Source organism: Gadus morhua, chromosome 13, assembly GCF_902167405.1.
Source record: "Gadus morhua chromosome 13, gadMor3.0, whole genome shotgun sequence".
Lineage (NCBI taxonomy): Eukaryota > Metazoa > Chordata > Actinopteri > Gadiformes > Gadidae > Gadus > Gadus morhua.
In genome coordinates this window covers 16,402,181-16,423,041 of record NC_044060.1, presented here as the reverse complement: position 1 = coordinate 16,423,041, position 20,861 = coordinate 16,402,181, and the positions used below count along the sequence as shown (strand labels likewise).

The 20,861-nt window shown below is 42.6% G+C and overlaps 3 protein-coding genes across 5 annotated transcripts; 2 read left to right on the top strand and 1 right to left on the bottom strand.

Annotated features, from left to right (window-relative positions):
- Positions 1–1,905: 1,905 nt before the first annotated feature.
- Positions 1,906–4,661, top strand: si:ch211-222l21.1 (prothymosin alpha-A). 2 transcript variants are annotated; one of them, XM_030374971.1, is made up of 5 exons: positions 1,906–2,181; positions 2,704–2,799; positions 3,330–3,396; positions 3,584–3,669; positions 3,799–4,661. In XM_030374971.1, exons 1-5 carry the CDS (start codon positions 2,128–2,130, stop codon positions 3,871–3,873), a joined length of 378 nt encoding a protein of 125 aa, XP_030230831.1. In that variant the 5' UTR covers positions 1,906–2,127; the 3' UTR covers positions 3,874–4,661. The 2 variants fall into 2 exon arrangements, with proteins under 2 accessions (XP_030230831.1, XP_030230830.1); XM_030374970.1 differs by having other exon boundaries at positions 3,584–3,672.
- A 320-nt stretch (positions 4,662–4,981) lies between these two features.
- Positions 4,982–13,255, bottom strand: slc45a1 (solute carrier family 45 member 1). 2 transcript variants are annotated; one of them, XM_030374969.1, is made up of 10 exons: positions 12,910–13,254; positions 11,795–12,257; positions 11,342–11,434; positions 11,012–11,236; positions 8,616–9,490; positions 8,301–8,451; positions 8,002–8,178; positions 7,604–7,809; positions 6,678–6,903; positions 4,982–5,577 (listed from the first exon to the last, which is right to left on the bottom strand). In XM_030374969.1, exons 2-10 carry the CDS (start codon positions 12,219–12,221, stop codon positions 5,552–5,554), a joined length of 2,406 nt encoding a protein of 801 aa, XP_030230829.1. In that variant the 5' UTR covers positions 12,222–12,257; positions 12,910–13,254; the 3' UTR covers positions 4,982–5,551. The 2 variants fall into 2 exon arrangements, with proteins under 2 accessions (XP_030230829.1, XP_030230828.1); XM_030374968.1 differs by having other exon boundaries at positions 4,982–6,903; positions 12,910–13,255.
- Positions 13,256–14,319: 1,064 nt separating this feature from the next.
- On the top strand, positions 14,320–20,672 carry prxl2b (peroxiredoxin like 2B). Its single transcript, XM_030375562.1, has 7 exons — positions 14,320–14,565; positions 15,201–15,405; positions 15,589–15,640; positions 15,727–15,790; positions 16,882–16,957; positions 18,251–18,369; positions 20,360–20,672. Exons 1-7 carry the CDS (start codon positions 14,413–14,415, stop codon positions 20,384–20,386), a joined length of 696 nt encoding a protein of 231 aa, XP_030231422.1. The 5' UTR covers positions 14,320–14,412; the 3' UTR covers positions 20,387–20,672.
- Positions 20,673–20,861: the final 189 nt, after the last annotated feature.

Sequence of the window (20,861 nt, the reverse complement as noted above, 5' to 3'; positions counted from 1 at the left end):
CAAAAATACATTTTCTGAAGATGTGCTGCTTATTATCACGTCTCATGTTCGAAATACAACCATATATTATGTTGAATAATTTGTTGTTATCTCTTACTAAGGGAACTGAAGAAACATCCATTCAAAGCCCACACTGGCAGACACTCTTTTTTTTAAATCTCTGCATGCAATTACACTCAGCAATTATAATTTAGGTGAACTTGGATGAACAATAGAATGAAGTTTGAGTGCCTTCAACATCCATTGGTTTTCTTGGGTGGCACGGAGAAGATCATTGCTTAGGCTAGAGTCCTTTTTTTTTAGTGTGGATTGAGCAGCTACATGCTTGCTTTAACTATATGGAATAATATCTATTTGTGTTACTTCAATGTGCTGCATGCAATGATGCATTAGCTGTAGATAAAACGGTGTCCGAGAGGCGAAAACCCTTAAGACTTAATGTGTCACATTGAGAACAATCATTTGTCAAATCTTACCCTGAATGTAACATGATTCCCTTCAGGTCAGTCTAGAAAACAGCACCTGAACAATTCCCACAGTTATGTGTAGCCACTCCCTTGACACTTGGATGAGTAAGTAGGTGGTGCAACCTTACTTTACCTCCCCTGCTATTGTGTAAACCTAACAGACTTTGGTTATGACTTTAAAGATAACGAAATTACAATGGGCAGATGTTTTTGTGGATGATCATGGAACACGTTATTATATAACCATTATTGTACAGGATTGATTTAGTATAAAATCCACAGATACATTGCGTTTTAATAGTTAGTATGATTTAATTCAGGAAAGTGGACCATACATGATCAATAATACATGTCATGGGTGGGAAGAGGTGCCTTGCGATGTAACTGTGGATGTCTGACTGAGTTCATAAATGCTATCCCTAGCAGCTCCATGGCACCACTGGGTTTTTGCTCTGGCCTCCCTGGAGACAGGGGGGCAAGAGGGCTTTCCCCCTATTAGAAAGAATAAGGTATTGTGTTTCATAGTTCCTAGCACAAGCATGTAATTCAGCGATTTCATGTTTAAGGCCAAAGTGCATGCGCAAGCTACTATTTGTAGTCTTTTGTTTGTAGACTATCGTTAGTTTAATCATTTTTGCGAAACATCTTTAAACAAACAAAAGATAGCAGTCTATTGTTTCATTATCATCCAAATTACAGATACCTAAACATATTCTCAAAATACTAACTTTAATGTTCAAAACGGCATAGTGCTGACACAGTGCCTGTGCATGTGGATATCTTATGTATATGGCATACCATTGATTATTTCAATATTCCTGTAAAGCAATATGTTAGAAAAATAATTATCTGAAAAATAAATAAAAGGTTATTATTTTAGGCTACGTCAACTACATCCTAATCAACTCAATATTGGAGTTGCTTGTGAGACTTACAGTTCAGTTTGTATATTTTGCATACACATTGCATTGGTAAATTAACTTTCGCTTTTTGAAAGTGAAAGCTCTTTAATCGATCTTTCCGTTTTAATAGCATTTTTATTTTCCTCGTTTGAAATTGCAATGCTTTATGAATGTGTATGAATGTATGATCGTGGTTTCCTTTAATCACATCATTCAGTTCTACTTGCAATTTTCTGCATCTCCTAAGAAAAAGGAAGGAGGCTACTCAAGACAAAGGATGCCGTCGTGTGCTCCAACTAGTTGCAGAGACGTATATAATGCACATTTATTAATTTCGTTTTAAGCACATTTTAAAATATCGATTGAAAATTCCAGAATCGTAAATGTGTATAACAGATCAAGAACTAACTGTTCGGTCGCAATAAATATATAAATAAACGTTATGGATAGTGGTGAAGCGCGAGGACCAATCAAAAAAAAGAGAGCTGGGCGGCGCTTACGGGGCGGGATGTTTCAAATAGATTGACAATGAATTTGTCCAATGGAGAGAGCGAATTCAAGGCAACGTCCAATCGTACTCAACAAGGACCTGCGGTATCCTCCAAGTCGATTTGAAGCGAATTCAACAGAAAAGAAGAGGTTGGTCATCACCATTTCTCTCTCAGCCTCGTAAGAGAAACTCATACGGGGTCAAAACGCCAAATTAATCCGACCGAAGAAATAACGTATTCAACGTTAATATAATTCCAAACTCAACAATGGCTGATACAGCAGTAGAGAAGAAAGCACCAACCACAGAGGTTACTGCAAAGGTAGGGTTAATATTCTACATTAACTAGTCGAACTAACTAGGGTTAGCTTTTGAAAAGTACTTTTTTACATTGATAGCTTAATTGATAACGGTAGCCCTTAAACGAGTTTGGCAGTCGGCGTTTGCGTGCAGCCTGAATCCGGAACTCGTCACTTAACGTTAATTTAAGTACCGATTTAACGTCATTTTTTAAATCGTCGTAATCAACCTTGTTAATAAATCGACGTGGTACACGTGGGAGTTGATGAAATGGATATCTGAGCATTGTTGGCTCCAAACGTTGTTTGATGGGTACACAAAGCGACGACACAGCTGGTGGAGCGGTGCCGCTGTGGGCGGGAAGCCGCTCTGCCACCAGCGGCCACCGCACGAGCTCCACACGGCCAAAAATTAGGGGTTTTAATATTTTATGGTCCAACATTTTGTAAAGACTTTTATTTTTAGGTGAGGTTATAGATAGTCGGCCCAAATCGCAGACGTCGGGGACAAATGTACAAAGTGATAACGATGACATTGTTTTCAGGAGCTGAAAGAGAAGAAAGAAGTGGAGGTGGAAGTGAAAGAAGATAAGAAAGAAAAGAAAGAAAACGGCAGTGGGGACGCACCTGCCAATGGCACAGTGAGTTGAGGCACAGACTCGTTAACAAGCCTCATGGCCTTTTGTCTTAGCACCACCATCGTGCAGGTGTCGCTAGTCCCGCCTCCATTCAGCTGCTCTTCAGCCTTTGCTATCCCAAGGCGCTTTGTTTGGGTCGTGAAGCGGCACAGATGCTCTTTACTAAGCTTTGGACGTCGACTTTGGTCTAGGACTTTTATCCTTTCAAAGATCCAAAAAGCATTCCCGTGGCCTTAAGACCAAAACAAAGGACTTGCATTTTTGCATGGTACATTTTTTGACAAACGATCACAAAGACATAAACCAATCAGGATGATGCGTTTTCGATTAATTGTATACTAGTAAGGGAATGTTTAGCAGTGGTTTGCAAGGAACTGCTGCTTTCGGCACATTCACAACCTAGACCTGCTTATCTTCCGTTAAGTAATTTTCTAAAAAGATTTTAAGTTACGTTTTTCAGTGTGGATACAATTGTTGGAGGGGATGTTTTTTTGTTATCCACAATGCTGATGCATATTCCTCCTTTCGTTCAGAATGGTGCTGATGACAGTGAAAAGGCTGTGAAGGAGGTAGCTGAGGAAAAGCATGAAAATGGCAACGGTATGTTATAAAAAAACAAACTGAGAAATTGACTCGGGATCCTACACTTGTTGTTTTTTTTGTTAGTTCTTCCACTTAGTATTATTTCCGTTGGCATGGGTGGCCTCAATGTTTCCCTGAATAGGCTGGTAGGGCGACCTCTCTGTGTAGTGCTGTAATTCACAGAGCGATGGGTCTGTTTGAACAGGGAAGGCAGAGGAGGCTCCCCCTGCTGAGAAGGCCGAGGCACAGCCTGTGAAGCGTGCCGCTGAAGAGAAGGAGGAGGAGGAGGAGGAGGTTCGTTCAGACATGCTTGTGCAAGCTTTTAAATTCCCCAGTATCTTTAGGAAAACAATAGTGTTTCAACTCGATCTTGTGGCTATGATGGGACTTTTGTTTTAATAATCCTCATCTTCATTTTAGGAAAAGGTGGAGACCAAAAAGCAGAAGACTGAGGAAAATGGAGATTCAAAAGCAGAATCAAAAGTAGAGGCCTAAACCTCTGCCATGTTTGTTTACAGCGCTGCCTACAGGGCCCTGGTCGGCATCATTTTGTAGAGTGATGTGCTTTCTGTTTCTGCAAGATGTATTGTTTGTTCCCACGGTATCCATGTTTGCACTGGAGTTTTTCAGCTTGGTGGCCCCTACTCATTTTTTTTTTTTTATGAGATGTTATTTATTGGTCTAAAAAAATTGAATGTTTTCTTTTTTTAACTTGTAAAAATTGGGCCATGCCCTATGATAAGTTTAGTTTTATAAATCAGTATGTTTTGAAGCACATCCTCTACTCCTAGTGCAGACCAGCTCATTCATTACTGGGCAGTTGCTTTCCTCGTCATGGCTCATGTTGACTCAGATTCACTATAAGACCAAAGATAAGTTTTAAGCAGGGGCTAATAGACAGTTGGCGTTAAGGCTTTTTTTGTGTTGAGCTGCTAGTAGTTAATCCTTTGCCTGGCTGCCCTGTTAACATAACAGATGGCACAAATAAATTAAGGGATCTTTCTGTTATGCCTCATAAGATTACTTGACCCTATTTTGTAGAGGCAGGCTTTTGCAATGTTAATTAACCCCTCTTAAATCTTAACACTTTGGTCGTTTGTTCTGTACGCATTCCACGCCAAGTTTATACCATATCATCTACAATTACCGTTTCTGGTTTTCTATTGGTTTATGTTTAGCTGAGTAACTGTGTCAAATACTGCCTTTATCAGAATGACATTTGTTTACTTCAGCCACTGCTTTGTATATTCTGATTACAAAAAAATAAATTGTCTTTTTACTTATGTGCTGCAACATTTTTCGTTTTTTGGATTGCAATGTGATTTATTTTAATTAAATCAAAAAAAATATTTGATAATATTTTTGGTCTTAAATGGCTGACGGAAAAGGCAGCAACTCGGTCTCCTAGCTCCCTCTCCTGGATGAATTTGGTTAAGACAGGGTTTGTCATTGACTTTCAGACGTGAAGGGTGAAATGTTGAATAACAAGCTCTCGATAGCAAAACGAATTATCTTTGGTTTGATCTCGCCCCTGAAAGCTATTTCATTAACTCACTTATAACCAGTTGGCATCAATTGGCATCAAAATACACATGTAAAATACTTCATATGCTTAAATAAGCAAGCAAAAACACTTTATTAGTTTCCATAGAAACGGGGTATGTGGGCCATGTGCCCAAACAGTTCTTCAGGTCGTGGTCTGCAAAGGCTTCCTCAGTCTGGGGTGACTGGCATGGGAAAGGTAGGTGCTCAACGTGAAGGACTAACGTGAAAACAAGAAACTGATGTTTCAGTTACATTAAGCCACTGTGCAAATATGTAATTACAGTGTTGAAGCAATGAGGTGGAAACTTATTTCATTTGATGAGCTATTTCCCTCCGATGTTGTAATCAGCACCCAGAGAAAGATGGGACTATCAGATAGTATTAATCTCTGATACTTTTTGTGAAGAAGCCTCATTTGGTGTTGTGAAGTAACAATCCTATAACCTACAGCATGCACTTATGGCCAGATTAAGCACTTGCAGCTGAGAACGTGACCCCACCCCCCCAAAGTCCCTTTTCTTCGTCGTCCAACGTCCGGGTTAACGATTGTTCACGTGAATCTTCTGTGAACTTCAGTGCAACAAATCAGTTTTGTGGTTCCTCTGTTTGGTTCCAACTGTATGCTGATTCACACCCCAGTTTCAACTTCACTACCTGATAATGACAAGAATCACTCTGTCATTACAACGCTACGGCCCGCCGCAGAGGGGCAGCTCACAGTGCTTCCCGTGGCTATTGTGAGGGCCCCAGAGACTTGTAACCAGCACTGCACAAGTCTGAGTGTTTTTCATTGTTTTGTGTGTTTTAATACTATCATCATGGCTTTAGTCCGTTAATTACGTAAATGACATCAGAGCCCTGCTGAGGACTCGAATAAGAGTACACCAGCAAAAATGTATATCCATAAGAATGTAAAAAAAAAAAATACTAAAGTCTTGTGTTCTATGAGCCTGTGTCAAAATATCACATGTGTTTGCAACATAATGCCAAATTTCTTAAACACAACTTGTCATTTTCCATGTCATACTCTGGGCTTCAAATATTGGTTTGAATTTGGTAGCACATTCTGTCACTAAATAATGTGAATGCTATATGCTAATATATGCTCAGAGAAACAGGCAGTTAGACATTCTCTTGGCCATGTGACCAATTAAATTGGCCTAGAGAAAGCATAATTTAGCTCATGCAGACATTTGGCAAATAATAATAGAAGGAAAGAGGGAAATGCTTTTGTTAAGTGCGACTATCATTTCTATCTTAAACAGAAACAAGTAAGGTAAGATGAAAGGTTTAGCAGTTTGAAATCAGACAACAATCACACAAGAATTATACAGGCAGAACACACAAACGCGCACACATAAACGCACACATGCACGCACACACAAAATACTATCCTATTCGTACATTCTGCAGTCAGTGAGACTTTAGGATAAAGAAATGCAAGGGCACACACTATAGGAAGGACATCATTCATGTATAGAAATACTGAATTGGCCAATGTATGTCTGTCTGTCTGTCTGTCTGTCTGTCTGTCTGTCTGTCTGTCTGTCTGTCTCTGAGTTGAGCAGCCCTGTGAAGTGAAAAAATCAACATGAAGTAATGGTGCTGTACAGTGTGTGGCAGCGTGTGAAGACTATAAGTGCTGTGTCAAAAGATACATTAAGCATCAAAAGTGTGAAAAATAATTTGTGTAGCTTGCACTAATTTCTAAATGTGCACCAGGAGAGGCTGGGTCTCGCTTTCGGGGGGCTCACCCTCAGGTGGGGGCAGATGATACACCACGAAGAGTGAGGAATAGAGACACCCCACGAATGACATCAGGCTTGAAAAGTACATCACCCCCTGGGCCCCGCCCACCAGCGTGGTCAGCGGTCCCATCGCCACCGAGACCAGGATCTGAGCCAGGAAATACTGGCAGCTGAGCAGAGAGATGTCCACCCCCTTTCCTCGTCTGGTCCCATCCTCAGACGAGCCACAAAACTACGGACATAACAACATAGTTAGGTAGAAGTTAGACCACGGAGGTAGACACTGCACCAGTTGAGTAGGTATACTGAGATATGCTAACAAACGAGATCCCCAGTGCAGTAACAAGGTTGCATACATCCACCATGTGACCTTGACAAACTAAGAAGCAGGTAGGTGCATATTAAGGGTGTGCGTCTCTCCATTATAGGACAATCTAATACGTTATCTTGATACATGCGCTACGATACGATTCAGGGATGATACATTAAATATGGATTGGTCTGATTTTCTTTTGTAGCTACCTGATTTGTCACTTTTTTTTTTTCGATGTATCTGATTGGTTTAAAAAAATTATATTTCGAGCGATCGCATTGGCGGAAAAAACTATATTTCGAGCAACCTCATATTTCGAAAATAAATATTTATTTTGAGCGCTCTTGTGGTCTAAATAATGTATCGTCCCTGAATCACATCGTAGCGCATGTATCTAGATACGTATCGGATTATCCTATAAAGGAGAGATGCACACCCCTATTATTTAATGTAAAACAATCATACTTTTAATCGTGCTTATTGTCAAACCCTGTGCTTGGATGTGTATTTACACATGCATATGTGTAATACAGTGCATATACAATGCAAAGTTCGATATCATTGACAGAAATCGACAGGGGAAGTGTGTCTATTATGGTGGGTGTGTCTATTAACCCACCTGGGGACTCTGGTAGTATTCACACAGCAGAGAGTAAGGCAGCGTGCATAGAGAGGAGAACAGCACCCCGTATGTGACACACAAAGAGAGGATCACATAGAGGTTGGTGGACAGCGTGGCCAGGCCCGTGCCCAGACCAAATGCCAGGTAGGCAAAGAAATACAGAGATCGGAGGGAGAAGCGCTCCTCCAGCTTCTCCAGTATGGCTGGAAAACAAGTCGAGGGGCAAAATGATTAGCAGCTTAACAACATGAAGCAGTAAAAAGCCAATATAAACAACGTGATAAATCTCTGTTAATTAACGTATTGTCTTTATCTAGTTCTTTTGCTTTAGTTTATATCAACCAACCCTCCCATAAATAGTCTGATCTAGTAAGTGTATTGTGCAAAAGGCTTACCTGAGTAAAAGGCTGCACTAAAAGCATAGATGCACATTCCCCAGCAGCCCATGCTGACACCGGCGTTGTAACGCTGGTAGGCCTCAGAGTCATGGGGGGCTTTGGGGTCACCCTCAAACACCACCTCCCCCATGAAGTCAGTGTAGAACAGCAGCATGCCTTCGAAAGACAGCCAGCCTAAAACAGACACAGATACCATCCATGTACAAACAATAATGGAAGCTTTGAACGTCTTTCAAAAGGGGGATTTTAAATAAGGAGGAACCATTTGAAATTTGAACTGAAAGGGTCCTTCTTACCCAAAAAGTGATTGGTGCATAAGCTCCGCAGAGAGGGGGGCATCCTGTAGATGGCCACACACAACAGCTTAATTGACATCTGGGATTGGGCTTGCGCATTCTCACCCAGGTCACTTTCATAGCGCACCCCATTTAGCAATATATTTGCTACCTTCAATCGCCAGAGAAAGAACAAAAGTCAATGTTTTGCACCCATAAAAAACAAGTATGTCTACAAGTATGAATCTATGACGATGTATCAACGATTGCAGCTGTTTCTATGTGTATTTAAATAGGCCATTTCAACAAAATAAAGAAAAACAATAACAAGCAAACCTGCTGGCTGAATGTCACTGTCCTCCTGCGACCGTTCTCCACACCGACAACTTCCGTTTCCATGAGATCACTCATTAGTGCAAGGCTCTGGGGACGCTTCAGGATGCCAGCACTTGAGCCTCGATGCGATCCAGCCGCACCCTGAGGGGCGCCTGCAGCTTCCTCTCCTGTCGGAGGTCCCACTGCATGCTGGGTAAGAAGGGCGGCTGGGTTGGCCTCGATGGGGGGTTTAGTCCCCCCTCCAGCATTTGACTCGAGCTGGCCCGCAGTCACCTGAGGATGGGGTGAGTCCCCCGGAGCCAAAGGCCGGGCTGTTGCGTCACTGTCCACGGGCTGTGGGCTCTGCTGGCCTACGTAGCAGTCTATGAGCACACTGTCGATATAGGAGGTTCCCAGGGAGGAGGCAAACTCGTTGATGCCTGTGAGGGAGCCGTCCCTGCTTATGAAGCTGCCGTATTTGGGCGTGAGGGGGCTCATGGGGGAAATGGGGCTGGCGAGGCCTTCGCAGAGGCGCGCGCTGGCACTGCTAGACTGACCCAAGGGTTCGCGGTGGCGGGTAAAATGCTCTGTGTACTGGTAGCCGTAAAGTCCCCCCTCATCGTCCTCCTCCTCCAGCCCAGGCATTGCCCCAGGGGCGACAGGGGGAGAGGGGGGGAGAGCGAGGCTGGGGCTCTTCAGATGGCTTTTACCGGAGGAGCCCTGGTTCTTTGGCAGCGGCCGTTCTGGAATACTGTTCAGGGTCATCACAGTGGCGACGACTAGGGTAACACTGGTAAAAAGGTACACGACCCGAAGCTGCCCTCCCATTGATCTTCCGAACTCTGTGTTGTCCCAGTTGATCCCCCCCACGATGTATCCAAACCCGCCTCCCAGTCCTGTAGAGCAGCATTAAGGACAGCGTTAAAATGCAATTAGAACAAATCTCGAATCATGACGTATTTACAAATTAAGGCTGTCTGTCTGTAAGCCTGTTGCAGGCTTTGTGAGATGCTTAAGGGATCCATGTGATGGTTCATTGTTGAAATGTTCAGGCCATCAGCAGGTTAAGTTCACGTAAGTATCGATATACAAAAATGTTTCAGCTTAAGAGGAGGTTAGATACAGTGATTTGATTTGGAGGTAACTAATATGCCAAAACATAAACAACTAATGAATTGAACTGCAAGGTTTAAAGTGTTATCAATATAATGATATAACTTGCCAAAACAGGTTACAAAAGAGGGGAGGATGAACAAATGGTATATTCTCCGTATTCCACCAGAACATGCCTCAGAGAAAACACATCTGATCTAATATCCAAGTCTAAATACATTTTGAGAACTGGTCCTTAAAGGTCTTAAAGGTCCCATGGCACACACCGACACCTGTGGGTGGGGGTGTGGCCCTGAGCAGCTTTCGGCCACAGTACCATGCGCTGTGTTTACAGCGGATGTATCACAGCATGTATCTGTAAACATTCTAGAACACTCCGGGTGCTCCGGCGGGAGTCCTGGAGCTCTATATCTAAATAATATCATATTACACATAAATATCTATATCATATAATTTATATTTTGGCGGCCAAAAGCTGTGTGCGCCTCAAGACGATATCATGAATCTCAAGCAAATACGTCTGGTTCTCCGACGTCTCTAGTTCTTCCACATCCAGATCAATCTGAAGTAGACTGAACCACGACATGGAGGAGAAAGGATTGTTGCCGCGATTGTCTCCCACCGGAGCCTCGTTGCTGAGGGACCACCGCCTCGGCAGCGGGCAGCGGGCAGTGGGCAGCGCTTAGGCACCACCCCCTCCTGCAGCGTGCTGCGCCGAGGCGGTGGTCCCTCGGAAGCGGGCAGTGGGAAGCAGGGCTCAAGCGGGAGACATTCGCGGGCAACAATCCGTTTCTCCTCCATGTCGTGGTTCATGTACTTCTGTGAGCCAAAGCCAAAGTTCCTTTCCCCCAATTCCTTCTCCACCATGGCTGAGGTAACCCCCACTACGAGTCTCGTTGTGGAAATACCAGAGACGAGAGTCCGACGTGTTATGCGCCATAACACCAAAAGCAGAACGTTACAGTCTTGGAGCTCTATATCTAAATAATGTAGACTGAAACGCGCGCTGCCTGAAGTAGACTGAACCTAACCCTAACCCTGAAACTTATATTAAAGGAGACATATTATACCACCTGGTATGAGTGTGATTAGCCTTACAAGCCGTTTTGAAAATCTGCCCCATATGACATCACTAGTGGGCATGTCCACCTATATCTGTGCTGGATAGATCAGTCTACCAGCCTACCCACCCAATGGACTGAAGTAAACGTTGCTCATCTGTCTAGCACAGATCTAGGCACGCCCAAATGTTCATGCCATGCGATCTTTAAACCTTACAGAAGCATGGTATAGGGTTTTCTAACCTGCCAGCAATGCATGGATGTTCAGACCCCGATCCTGGTCTTCCGGGCTGCACACGTCCATCATGTAGGCATGACTGGGGTTGTCTGCAGAGTCTGCACTGAAGTCCATCAGCACAACACCGCAGATTGTCAGGATGATACCCCACTTGTGATTGGTTGCTGTGTCGGCCAATGCACTGCCAATGTCTCGCCCATTAAGAACCAGAGTTAAACCCAGCAGAGCACCTAAGTGTAGAAAGGAAGATGAGTTGAGAGTGGGGTAAAGTGTAGTAGAGTAGAATGTATGATTATTGAAAGTGGAGCAGATAACTAATACACGGGACGGCGTACCTATCGCCAACGCAAAAATGAATGGCCTCCTCCGACCAAACCGGGATGTACAGCGATCACTCCAGGCTCCTAAGAAAGGCTGAACCAGGAAGCCTTCAAGCAGGGATAGAGGGAGAGAGAGAGAGAGAGAGAGAGAGAGAGAGAGAGAGAGAGAGAGAGAGAGAGAGAGAGAGAGAGAGAGAGAGAGAGAGAGAGAGAGAGAGAGAGGAGAGACAGAGAGGAGAGAGAGAGAGAGAGAGAGAGAGAGAGAGAGAGAGAGAAAGAGAGAGAGAGAGAGAGAGAGAGAGAGAGAGAGAGAGAGAGAGAGAGAGAGAGAGAGAGAGAGAGAGAGAGAGAAAGATGGGACAAAGTTATAATGCCAGTGAATGAGCAGCTACAAAATGTGGCTTATTAAAAATGCCATTGTTTTTTTACGCTAAACGTGGATCATTGACCTGGCCTGTGTTTACTCACCAAGTATGGGACTTATGAACCACACCAGGCTGTAGAACTGGTCGGGCAGACCCATCTGAAGAAGCACCGGGGTGACGTATGCCGTTTCCATGGCGTAGCTGAACTCGATGCCAAACAGTACGCAGCCGTTGAAGACCAACTCTGGGAACGTGCGTCTCGGCGGGATCTCACTGAGGTCCAGCTGGCCCAGAGGACAGGGCGTGTTGGGCGGCGGGGGGGGCGACGGTCGGATCAGTTTGCGATGCTTCGGGTGTCTTTGGAAGTTGTTGGCACGGTGACTGAGGTGGCGCGTGGTGGACGTGGGGAAGCTAGCCGTTTTGGGGAGTGTGCTCTTCCATATGCTACATTCATGAGCCGCACTTGACCTCCCCAAAGGGCTAGACAAGAGGGGGTCACTGGGGGTACCCATGCCTGGTGATGACATCATTCTCAACCCAGCTGTCCGCAGCACTCAAAACGTTGGCTGTTGAAAAAAAGTTGATGACAACATAAAACAAACGAATGTATTGTGACTCAAGGGCATCTCCTCAGGATGTGTCACGTGTCAGAGGGCATCCAATATCACCCCATGATGTTGTTATAATATGAGTTCCGTGGATGTATGTAAACATTGTTTTATGTATAATTATCACGGATCCCATGAACACCGGTTTAGGACACTGCAGTAAACAGAAGAGAGCAGCGACGACGCTCCTCGTGGGCAGGTTGAACTGTGACCACTGCGCATGTTTGATGTGCGCAAAAGCCCACGTGCTTGTGCATGGTTGTTGAATACGGAATATGCGGCATGGTTCTCATGGTCCGTTTCCATTAAAGAAAATTATGGTTAACGATCATATAGCACACAAAGGAGAACTGAAGCATCAGTTAGCCCTGTCCACCCAATGAACCAAATGTTGGGCTATTATTATCTCAGAGATCGTTTTCCGCTTACATTTTATGTGAAGAAGATATACTAGCTAAATTGGTGTTCGGTGGTGGGGTTTGCCTATTCCAATCATCGTCTGAATAGTGTATTCAATTTGAAAATTATTTTTCAATTCGGGGGAATACACAACCAAATCGTGTTAGTAGGCTATTAGGTAGGCGTGCAGAATGAACGGGAAAATAATTACCTTATCGATTTGCTCGTCATTTATGGTCGCAATACATTGTACAGACAAACCATAGCATTAGTAATGATGTATAATAATGTACGGTGAAGTGCGGGATTCATGTTATTTCTTCTTATGACCCCCGCTATATCCTCCGTCCCTTCTTCTCCCCCCTATTCTTTACTCCCCAATTGCTTCTTCCTCCCGGTCTTTCCCGTGACGTCATGCCCCTCCCAAGCAGGGGAGACTTGCAGCATCAGCACCACGCCGACGTCCCGTCTGCCGACCATGTCAATGTCTCCAGAACGATGGAGGTTGTTCTGTCCATCATTATCGGGCTAATATCAACACTTGCCGCATCCATATGACAATGGAAGGTGGGGCGTCTTGATAAACCTCATATCCAGACTGTATGACACGTGGTTTATCCCTTGCTAACTTGTAGCCTACCTCATTCCCAGGCATCCCACCGCGCGACGGAACGCCTGGAACAGGATGCCTGAAATTACCGTTCTGGCGAGAGATAGGGAGGGCGGGACTTTCACTTGCATCGGTGGAGGGCCGTCCGATACGGGATTTTCCGTTTCCGTTACCAGTTTTCGATATTGCTTAGTCCGGCTTTTCATCAAAGCTCCATATTTAGTCTCCTCTCGTTGTTGTTGATGCTATTTGTGTCATGTACTTATTATTCTCGTCCCAGAGGCTGTTACCTGGCGTACACAGCTCACAGGAAGCATAGGACCGGAAACAGCGATGCGTTAGACCAGCATAACGCTTCACTTTAGGATACTCTCTCTTCCCGTCAAGCACATGCCTACTGAAAGTACACCTGGTGTCGTACCCTTCCGCCAAAGACATTTATATAAATAATAATTTGGTTTATATAAGTAAAAAATATGAATGTAATTTATACTAGAAAAGTGGTAGGCATTCTAGGCAATCATACAGGTTTCAGGAAAACTGAAGTCAATAGTCTGTCGTTTCTACCAAGCTCATTTTGGCCACCATCGGCATTTACATTGAAATTTACATTAAGGACATTTAGCAGACGCGTAAAGCTAAGCGCTTAGGCCTATATCGTTATTTATTTATGTTTATTATACTTAAATGTGAAATTTCTTTCTGTAAATATAATATTTGAGCACATAGATAGTAGGCATATAATAGGCCTAAATATGTGTTTTGGCTTGTAGGATAATATCTGTATTTTAATTGTAGGCCCATTGGATCATCTAGCTATATTTTAGGCTTATGCCTAAACATGAATTACAATTCTGGCATTATTCTTGTGGGGGGAAATACCTTTAGTGAACTTGAATTGAACTTTAATGTGGGCGTAACAAGGGGGAGGTGGCCCTCAATTTTAGCCAATGGTAGAATACCATGAATATAAACTTGCATACATACCATTGAGTTGTGCAAGCCAAGCAACGCCTCTTTGTCAACTTTGCCGCGATGGGCGGACTATAGAAATATGATTGGCCGATAGTCTCTACTGGGCGTATCAGGATATATTAAAAAATAATGTTTTGTAACAGTTGCGTTTACAGAAAGATAATTGCTTACTCAGGTGGCTGTTTAAATCGCTTTTCCTGGACAAGTGCAACATTAACAATGGCAAAGATTGATCTAACTCAAATTGGAAAAAACCTGTTGAAAAAGACAGACTCTGGCGAGGTACGTTGTGTTATTGTCTCATTAGCTATATCATTGGTATCTATCCTATCCGCCTAATCGTAATGACTACATAACAAGTTAGCTCAAGCTGTTGGCTGTCCTAATGTGGGGCACCCATAATGACATAATTGCATAATAAAGGCATTACTGTAAGCTTAATTGGTCGTGAATGCCCCCCCCCCCCCCCCCCCCCCCCCATGGTGCCATAATGGCTTATGAATGCATATAGGCAGATGCATAAAGTGACACTAATGTGACCCTGTTACAGAACAGTGTTGATGTATGACTTCAAATAAGATCTGTTTAACAAGGTATGTTACCTGACAAGTCTATTTTGTTATTAATCGATGGATTCAATGTATCATATACTGGGCACTTATACCATCCACCTCCAACTGTTGACATACACTTTTTATATTTACATTGCTAATACTCTCATTGTGTTTATATGAATATATCTTCTGTAATTATATTTTGCAGGCCTATTTGGTAATTAACGTGGGTTATAAATAGTGTGTATCAACTACTTTCCTGTATACTTTCTGCTGTGAAAACCATATTTAATCTCTGGGATTAATAAAGTACCAATTTATCTTCATTGTTGTGGAATTTACAAGGTTTATATCTGTTTTAAGGATATAGAGATCCAGTCTCTATGGAAGGGACAGACGGTGGTCTTGTTCTTCCTACGCCGGTTTGGATGTCAGGTGTGTCGGTGGACAGCGGCTGAAATAAGCAAACTGGAGCCCGACCTGAGAGCTAACAACATCGCCCTGGTGGGCATCGGTCCAGAGGAGACGGGCCTGCACGACTTCAGGGAACTAGGGTTCTTTAAAGGAGGTGGGATATTTTCATTCAGCATATTATTATGCGATGAATATAAGACGTGTCCCAACACTGTCTCCCCCCTGTGGTCTCTATGAGAATTGCACAATTCAACTTTACATAACTTACATGAGAGTGGGCATGGCCCAAGGACAAGTGTCAAAGCTAATGCCTGTCTATCAATTATTTCTCCTGAAGCCCTTTATCTTGATGAAAAGAAGAAGACCTACAAGGATTTAGGCTTCAAAAGGTGAGCGTAGCTTAAATGTATGTTCAAGACTCATTCTGCAAACTGTTTCAAAATGCCAAGGATTCATTGATTGTTTTCCTGCACAGGTACACAGCCTTGAGTGTCGTTCCTGCCGGCTTAGGGAAAAAAGTGAGAGCTGTGGCTGCAAAGGTAAGATGTAGCAAGCTAGAGGATGTTGACATTACTGCAGCCTCTTAGTTGCAATTCACTCCATGGAGAGCCCTATTAATTAAAACGTAAGTCCTATCTGCTTGTATAGTGGTAAGGTCACCAATATCGGACATCTAGGGACAGCTTAGGTCATCCTCTTTGACATCCATTTTCACATAAATCTGGTTTGTCAGGTATGAGCAACTTTCTGTCAAGCAGTCAGCGAAGCGTTCAGCCAGGGTTCCGAAGTGATTGAACTCTTCAGACTTCTAGACAGAAAGGTGCTTATATCTGACCAATGTGGATTTTTGTGAGGCTAGGTAAGGTGTATTGCCTTGATGACATCGCTGCGTAGTGTATTTAAGTATAAGATTGATGAGGTCTTAAAAAAAAAAAAAAAAAAAGTTAATTGTAGCTAATGACACAACAGGCTCGTAGAAGCTGCTTATGCACCATGTTTCTTGAGTTATTCAGGCAGTGACTCACTTTAGTCCAGCTCACAGCCTCGCTGCAAGGGAGAACACACACAATATCAAACAGTCTCTGTGTTATCTCTGCTCCTCTAACCAGCCATACGTTGTTCGTCACCTGTCTAGGCCACACCCCCAAATATAATATGGTTCTTCAATCTTTGGACTTGTTGTTCCTATGGATACTATGGGGTCAATTTGATTCATCCTTTGTTTGCACAGTTTGTGTTGGGCAGTACTGTTTGTAAGCCTTAAACAATTGTTTGACTGGAAATATTAAATGGGTGAAACCAGAACAAATTAGTAGAATAGTAGATTTAGCAAGAGCACATTAATGACTTTCTATCCCTAACATCTGTGCGTCAGCTAATATGCACAGAGGAAGGGGTTTTATTACCTACATTTAAAAGCTTTTTAGTTAAGAAAGAACATATACTAAGTTAAACCCAAAGTAAACCCAAGTGAATTGAGAGCAAAAAATCTAGCTGTGTAGACACCTGTTCTTCAAAACCTCTACTTGTGATCTTCTACCATCAGACCGGTGCCCTGTTTTGTCTAAAACCTGAACATGTAACAGAATGTACGGCCTTCTGACCAGCTGCCATGTCTGTTGTTTTCCAGGCCAGTGCTCAAGGCATCCAGGGGAACTTCTCAGGGGATTTATTACAGAGTGGAGGAATGCTGATTGTTGCAAAAGGTAGGCTGTGACATTGAGGAGATAACAAAGCTCAACTTACATACTGAGATAAGGACCAGCGCGAAACAAGAGATGTGTCGTTCGCCTCTCTTTTCTTCACAGGTATAATTAGAAGAAAACTGCTGAAATGAATAGTTTATAATAATAATAATTGGATTCTGCAAGTGTGAATTTAGGTTGTTCATTTTATATTTTGAGCGGGCCAAACGACGGCACTGGCAGGGGCAAATTTCAAACGGCCTTAACAGATCCTAAGGACAATAAAATGGAGCAAAGACACAGTGAATAGCTTGCATGCCGGATTTAAAGCCGTCATATCCTAGCCTCGTGCAAAAAGCCCTTTCTCTTGTCCCCAAACTATAAAATACTTATAAACGTAAAGTTTTCATTCATTCAGCCAATCAAAAAGCGTTAAATGGCACAACAAAATAAATTGTCTTCCTTAATTCTAAACAGTTGTTTTAGCTGTGTAAGAGATAGAGTTCATGGTAACTTACTAATTACCTGTCTGTCTGTCTGTCTGTCTGTCTGTCTGTCTGTCTGTCTGTCTGTCTGTCTGTCTGTCTGTCTGTCTGTCTGTCTGTCTGTCTGTCTGTCTGTCTTTCTCACTCCGTCATCCTCTAAGATAATGAATTTATCCTTATCAAAGCACCTAGTAACAATCCCCATTAAGCAGGCAGCACAAGAACCACTGGCGACCCTTGCCCCTGCAGCTCAGTGGCGCGTCCACAAGCACCGTCAATTCGGCGCAATAAAAGACAGACCACTCTCACTTACGGGGACAGGTTGTTTTAATTGGAAATCGGCATCTGAGAAAAAAAGGCCATTCAACCAATAAAATCAAGAGGGTGGTGATAAAGGAAAACTAATAATTTTCAATTAATTCAATAAAGCCTGCAATTCGAAAATGATTGGGTATAATCTGAGTTTGGTTTGAAATATAATGAAATGATAAGCTCATAAACTAATGAGATTTACCATCTTGCCAATAGGGCTTTGGTTTTTATAAAAAAAATAATAATACAAAACATTTTGCAGGGGGGAGCACCTCGAGACTAGTGCTTTCCTCCACGTGCCCACCTTTTGGCATTTTGAGGGTTATTCATTAACACTTGTCTTGGTAGTTACTCCTCTCCCACTAGAGGGCAGTGTAGTATAACAAAATGGGAATGGGGGCTAGAAAAATAACGATGACCAGAAGTTGACCATCAAAATATGTAAAGTACACATACATACATGATCTGTATCTGTTGACATTTCCATTGCTGCATTATTTTCTTTCACATTGAAAAGGTGGAGAGAAGGTGCTGCTCCACTTTGTCCAGGACAACCCAGGAGACTTTGTGCCTTTAGAAGACATCTCCAAGGCACTGGGTGTGTCCACCAACGCACAGGAGGGACAGATGCCGTCGGTGAGACCCAAGAACAATAAGATATGTAAAAAACATATCTTGGCTAGGATTGAACCTCAGTGGTTGCAATCCTTACTTGAAGGTTTCCAGTTCTGATCAGTTGGCATAACCAGTGATCAGGGGTAAGTCCCCTGGTTCAACTGTTGAGGGTTTATCTGCTGTCATGCCTTGACCATGGGTATGACCGCAGAAGCTGCCACTTATACCTAATTTGACGGGCTTTACCATCTCCTAACCACGTCAAAAGGGTCTAATGTGACACAAAGGTCTGTTTAATGCATGGCAATTCCGACCATTCGACTTGGGGCTTAAGGAAAATTATAAAACAAAGAATTTAAGAGAAAACAGTTCATGCTCAATGTTGAGAGGAATAGCATCCTAGGTCCTATGACCCAACGCACGTCGCCTGTGGATACTGGGGAGATCTTGTGACCAGTCAGGGTCTCTTAAAAAGGCCTGCGTACGAGAGTAGGCTTGCGGCCATGGCACAAGGTTGTGTCCCTTTCAGAAATCCCTGTGACGCGTCTGACGACAGACGGTTGTCATTCAAGTATTCAGGAAACAAGAACAACATTGTCTCACCCCGGTGTTGCTGTCACAAGGCTTGACGGCAAGCATGACAAGATGCGTTACCGGCTTGAAACTTTCCCCAACGTGCTTCAATCGTATTTGATCGTCATCAAGGCGAGGCCTCAAGCCTAAGGAATACAGCTTGATCCCAAGCATCCTCATGGCTTAGACATGTAATCAAAACACATGAACGCATGATGTAGTGACGATTATAATTTAACCATCGTAGGACGATGGTGTTGATATTTCTCTGGAAGAAAGCTGTGTCCCTCCAAATCAGCCCCCATACACACACACAGGCAGACCCATGGTCAATTCCTTGAATTTAGCCATCATCAAGGGAAGGTGGTTCTTCATAGACTAACGTATGTTTGCCCAGGTCTTTCCCAAATGTGAATTATCACTGCATTGTGTATTTCACCGAAGTTCATGGACGGTACTTTAACCATTCACCCGTAAAGGACTTTACAGGAACTTCTAATTCCATTTGTCAAACAGCATACCGAGACATATGTTCCCCACTTATCATTTTGTTGTGCTTATAGCAAAATAGCAAAGGCTGGAAGCAGAGCAACAGGGGCATATATCCTTTTATTGATACAATATTTAATATTGGCTTTTTGAATCACAGGTCTGGCTTAAAATCCGAGTTGATTTGGGAAGTGCAATACGAGCACCTTTGAGGTGGACTGAGGGACGCAGTTGGAGCTTCATGGCAAAATACATAGTCTGGTTCCCATTAGCAGAATCTGAATCTCCTATGTCCTATGGGTATGGCTGTATGGGCCTTTCAAAAAAATTTTTTTGAGCTGACATAATTTATGTAAAAATATAATGTGTGGGTGTGTGCATGTTTTCCCTGCTATATTTTAGAAAGAAAAAATAAGGGATGGTATATACATATGTTCCAGACAGACAGTTAAGTCTGTGTGGACTTAACTGTTGTTTTTTTAACAAACATTATGGAGGTTCAAATTTAGAACCTAATGTGGCTCTTTAAAACTGTACATATATAGCAGTCAATGTTCCTTGTTCCTCTTTCCCCAAACTGCCTCAACTCACTGAATTCGGCCCCAGGGGAATCAGAAAGTGAGATTACTTACAGTGTCTGCACAGTGTCTCGAATTAACTCGCTATTCACCACGCTAGGAGAAAGATCTTTATCATGTGGCTCATAAACCCTTAATGTATGGAAACATCTGTGTAGGCCACTTGATTTGCCGCTTTCGTATTTGTTTTTGCTTCCAGTCTGAACTATTATCCCTGGACAACATGTACCATTCAGGTCATTGGCATTCCAGTCCAGTGATTGATACTGCTGATCTATCAATCTATACTTATATCTGTATATTTAATAGATTTTTTCTACTGGTTTGGTCTGAATTTGATCTCTTCTTTATTTATTTTGAACTCCCTGCAGTGCAATGACGAAGTTTGTACGCGATGATGGCCTCAAGGACTGTGATCCCACCAGGAGGAACTTTTTGTCCCTTTGTTGAGAAGAAATGGGTGTTTTTTAAATCATGTGTGAATCATTATATCACCACCAATCATTTTTTAAGTCTTTGGTGAAATTGTGAGATTGAAATAGTTGTAAATATTGTGATTTACATATATAGTATGGATATTTCCTTATTCTATGAAGTGTCTTACATATCTAAATAGATTTGAATTCTCTGTATAATTTTGAATGTCCATGATGGAATAAACGTCTATAGAACTAAATTAAAAAAGGCTTTTGTATGCTTGATACCAAGAAATTATTACTTTAAAACTAGGAATTTTAGCCATTGACTATATCTCTGTATCCTGCTCAGAACCTTTATCCTATTCTTCATGAAATATGAATCGGAAGATGTATTTTCTATAATTTCAACCATAACTTAATTTATTATTATTATTATTCATTCAAGATTACTGTG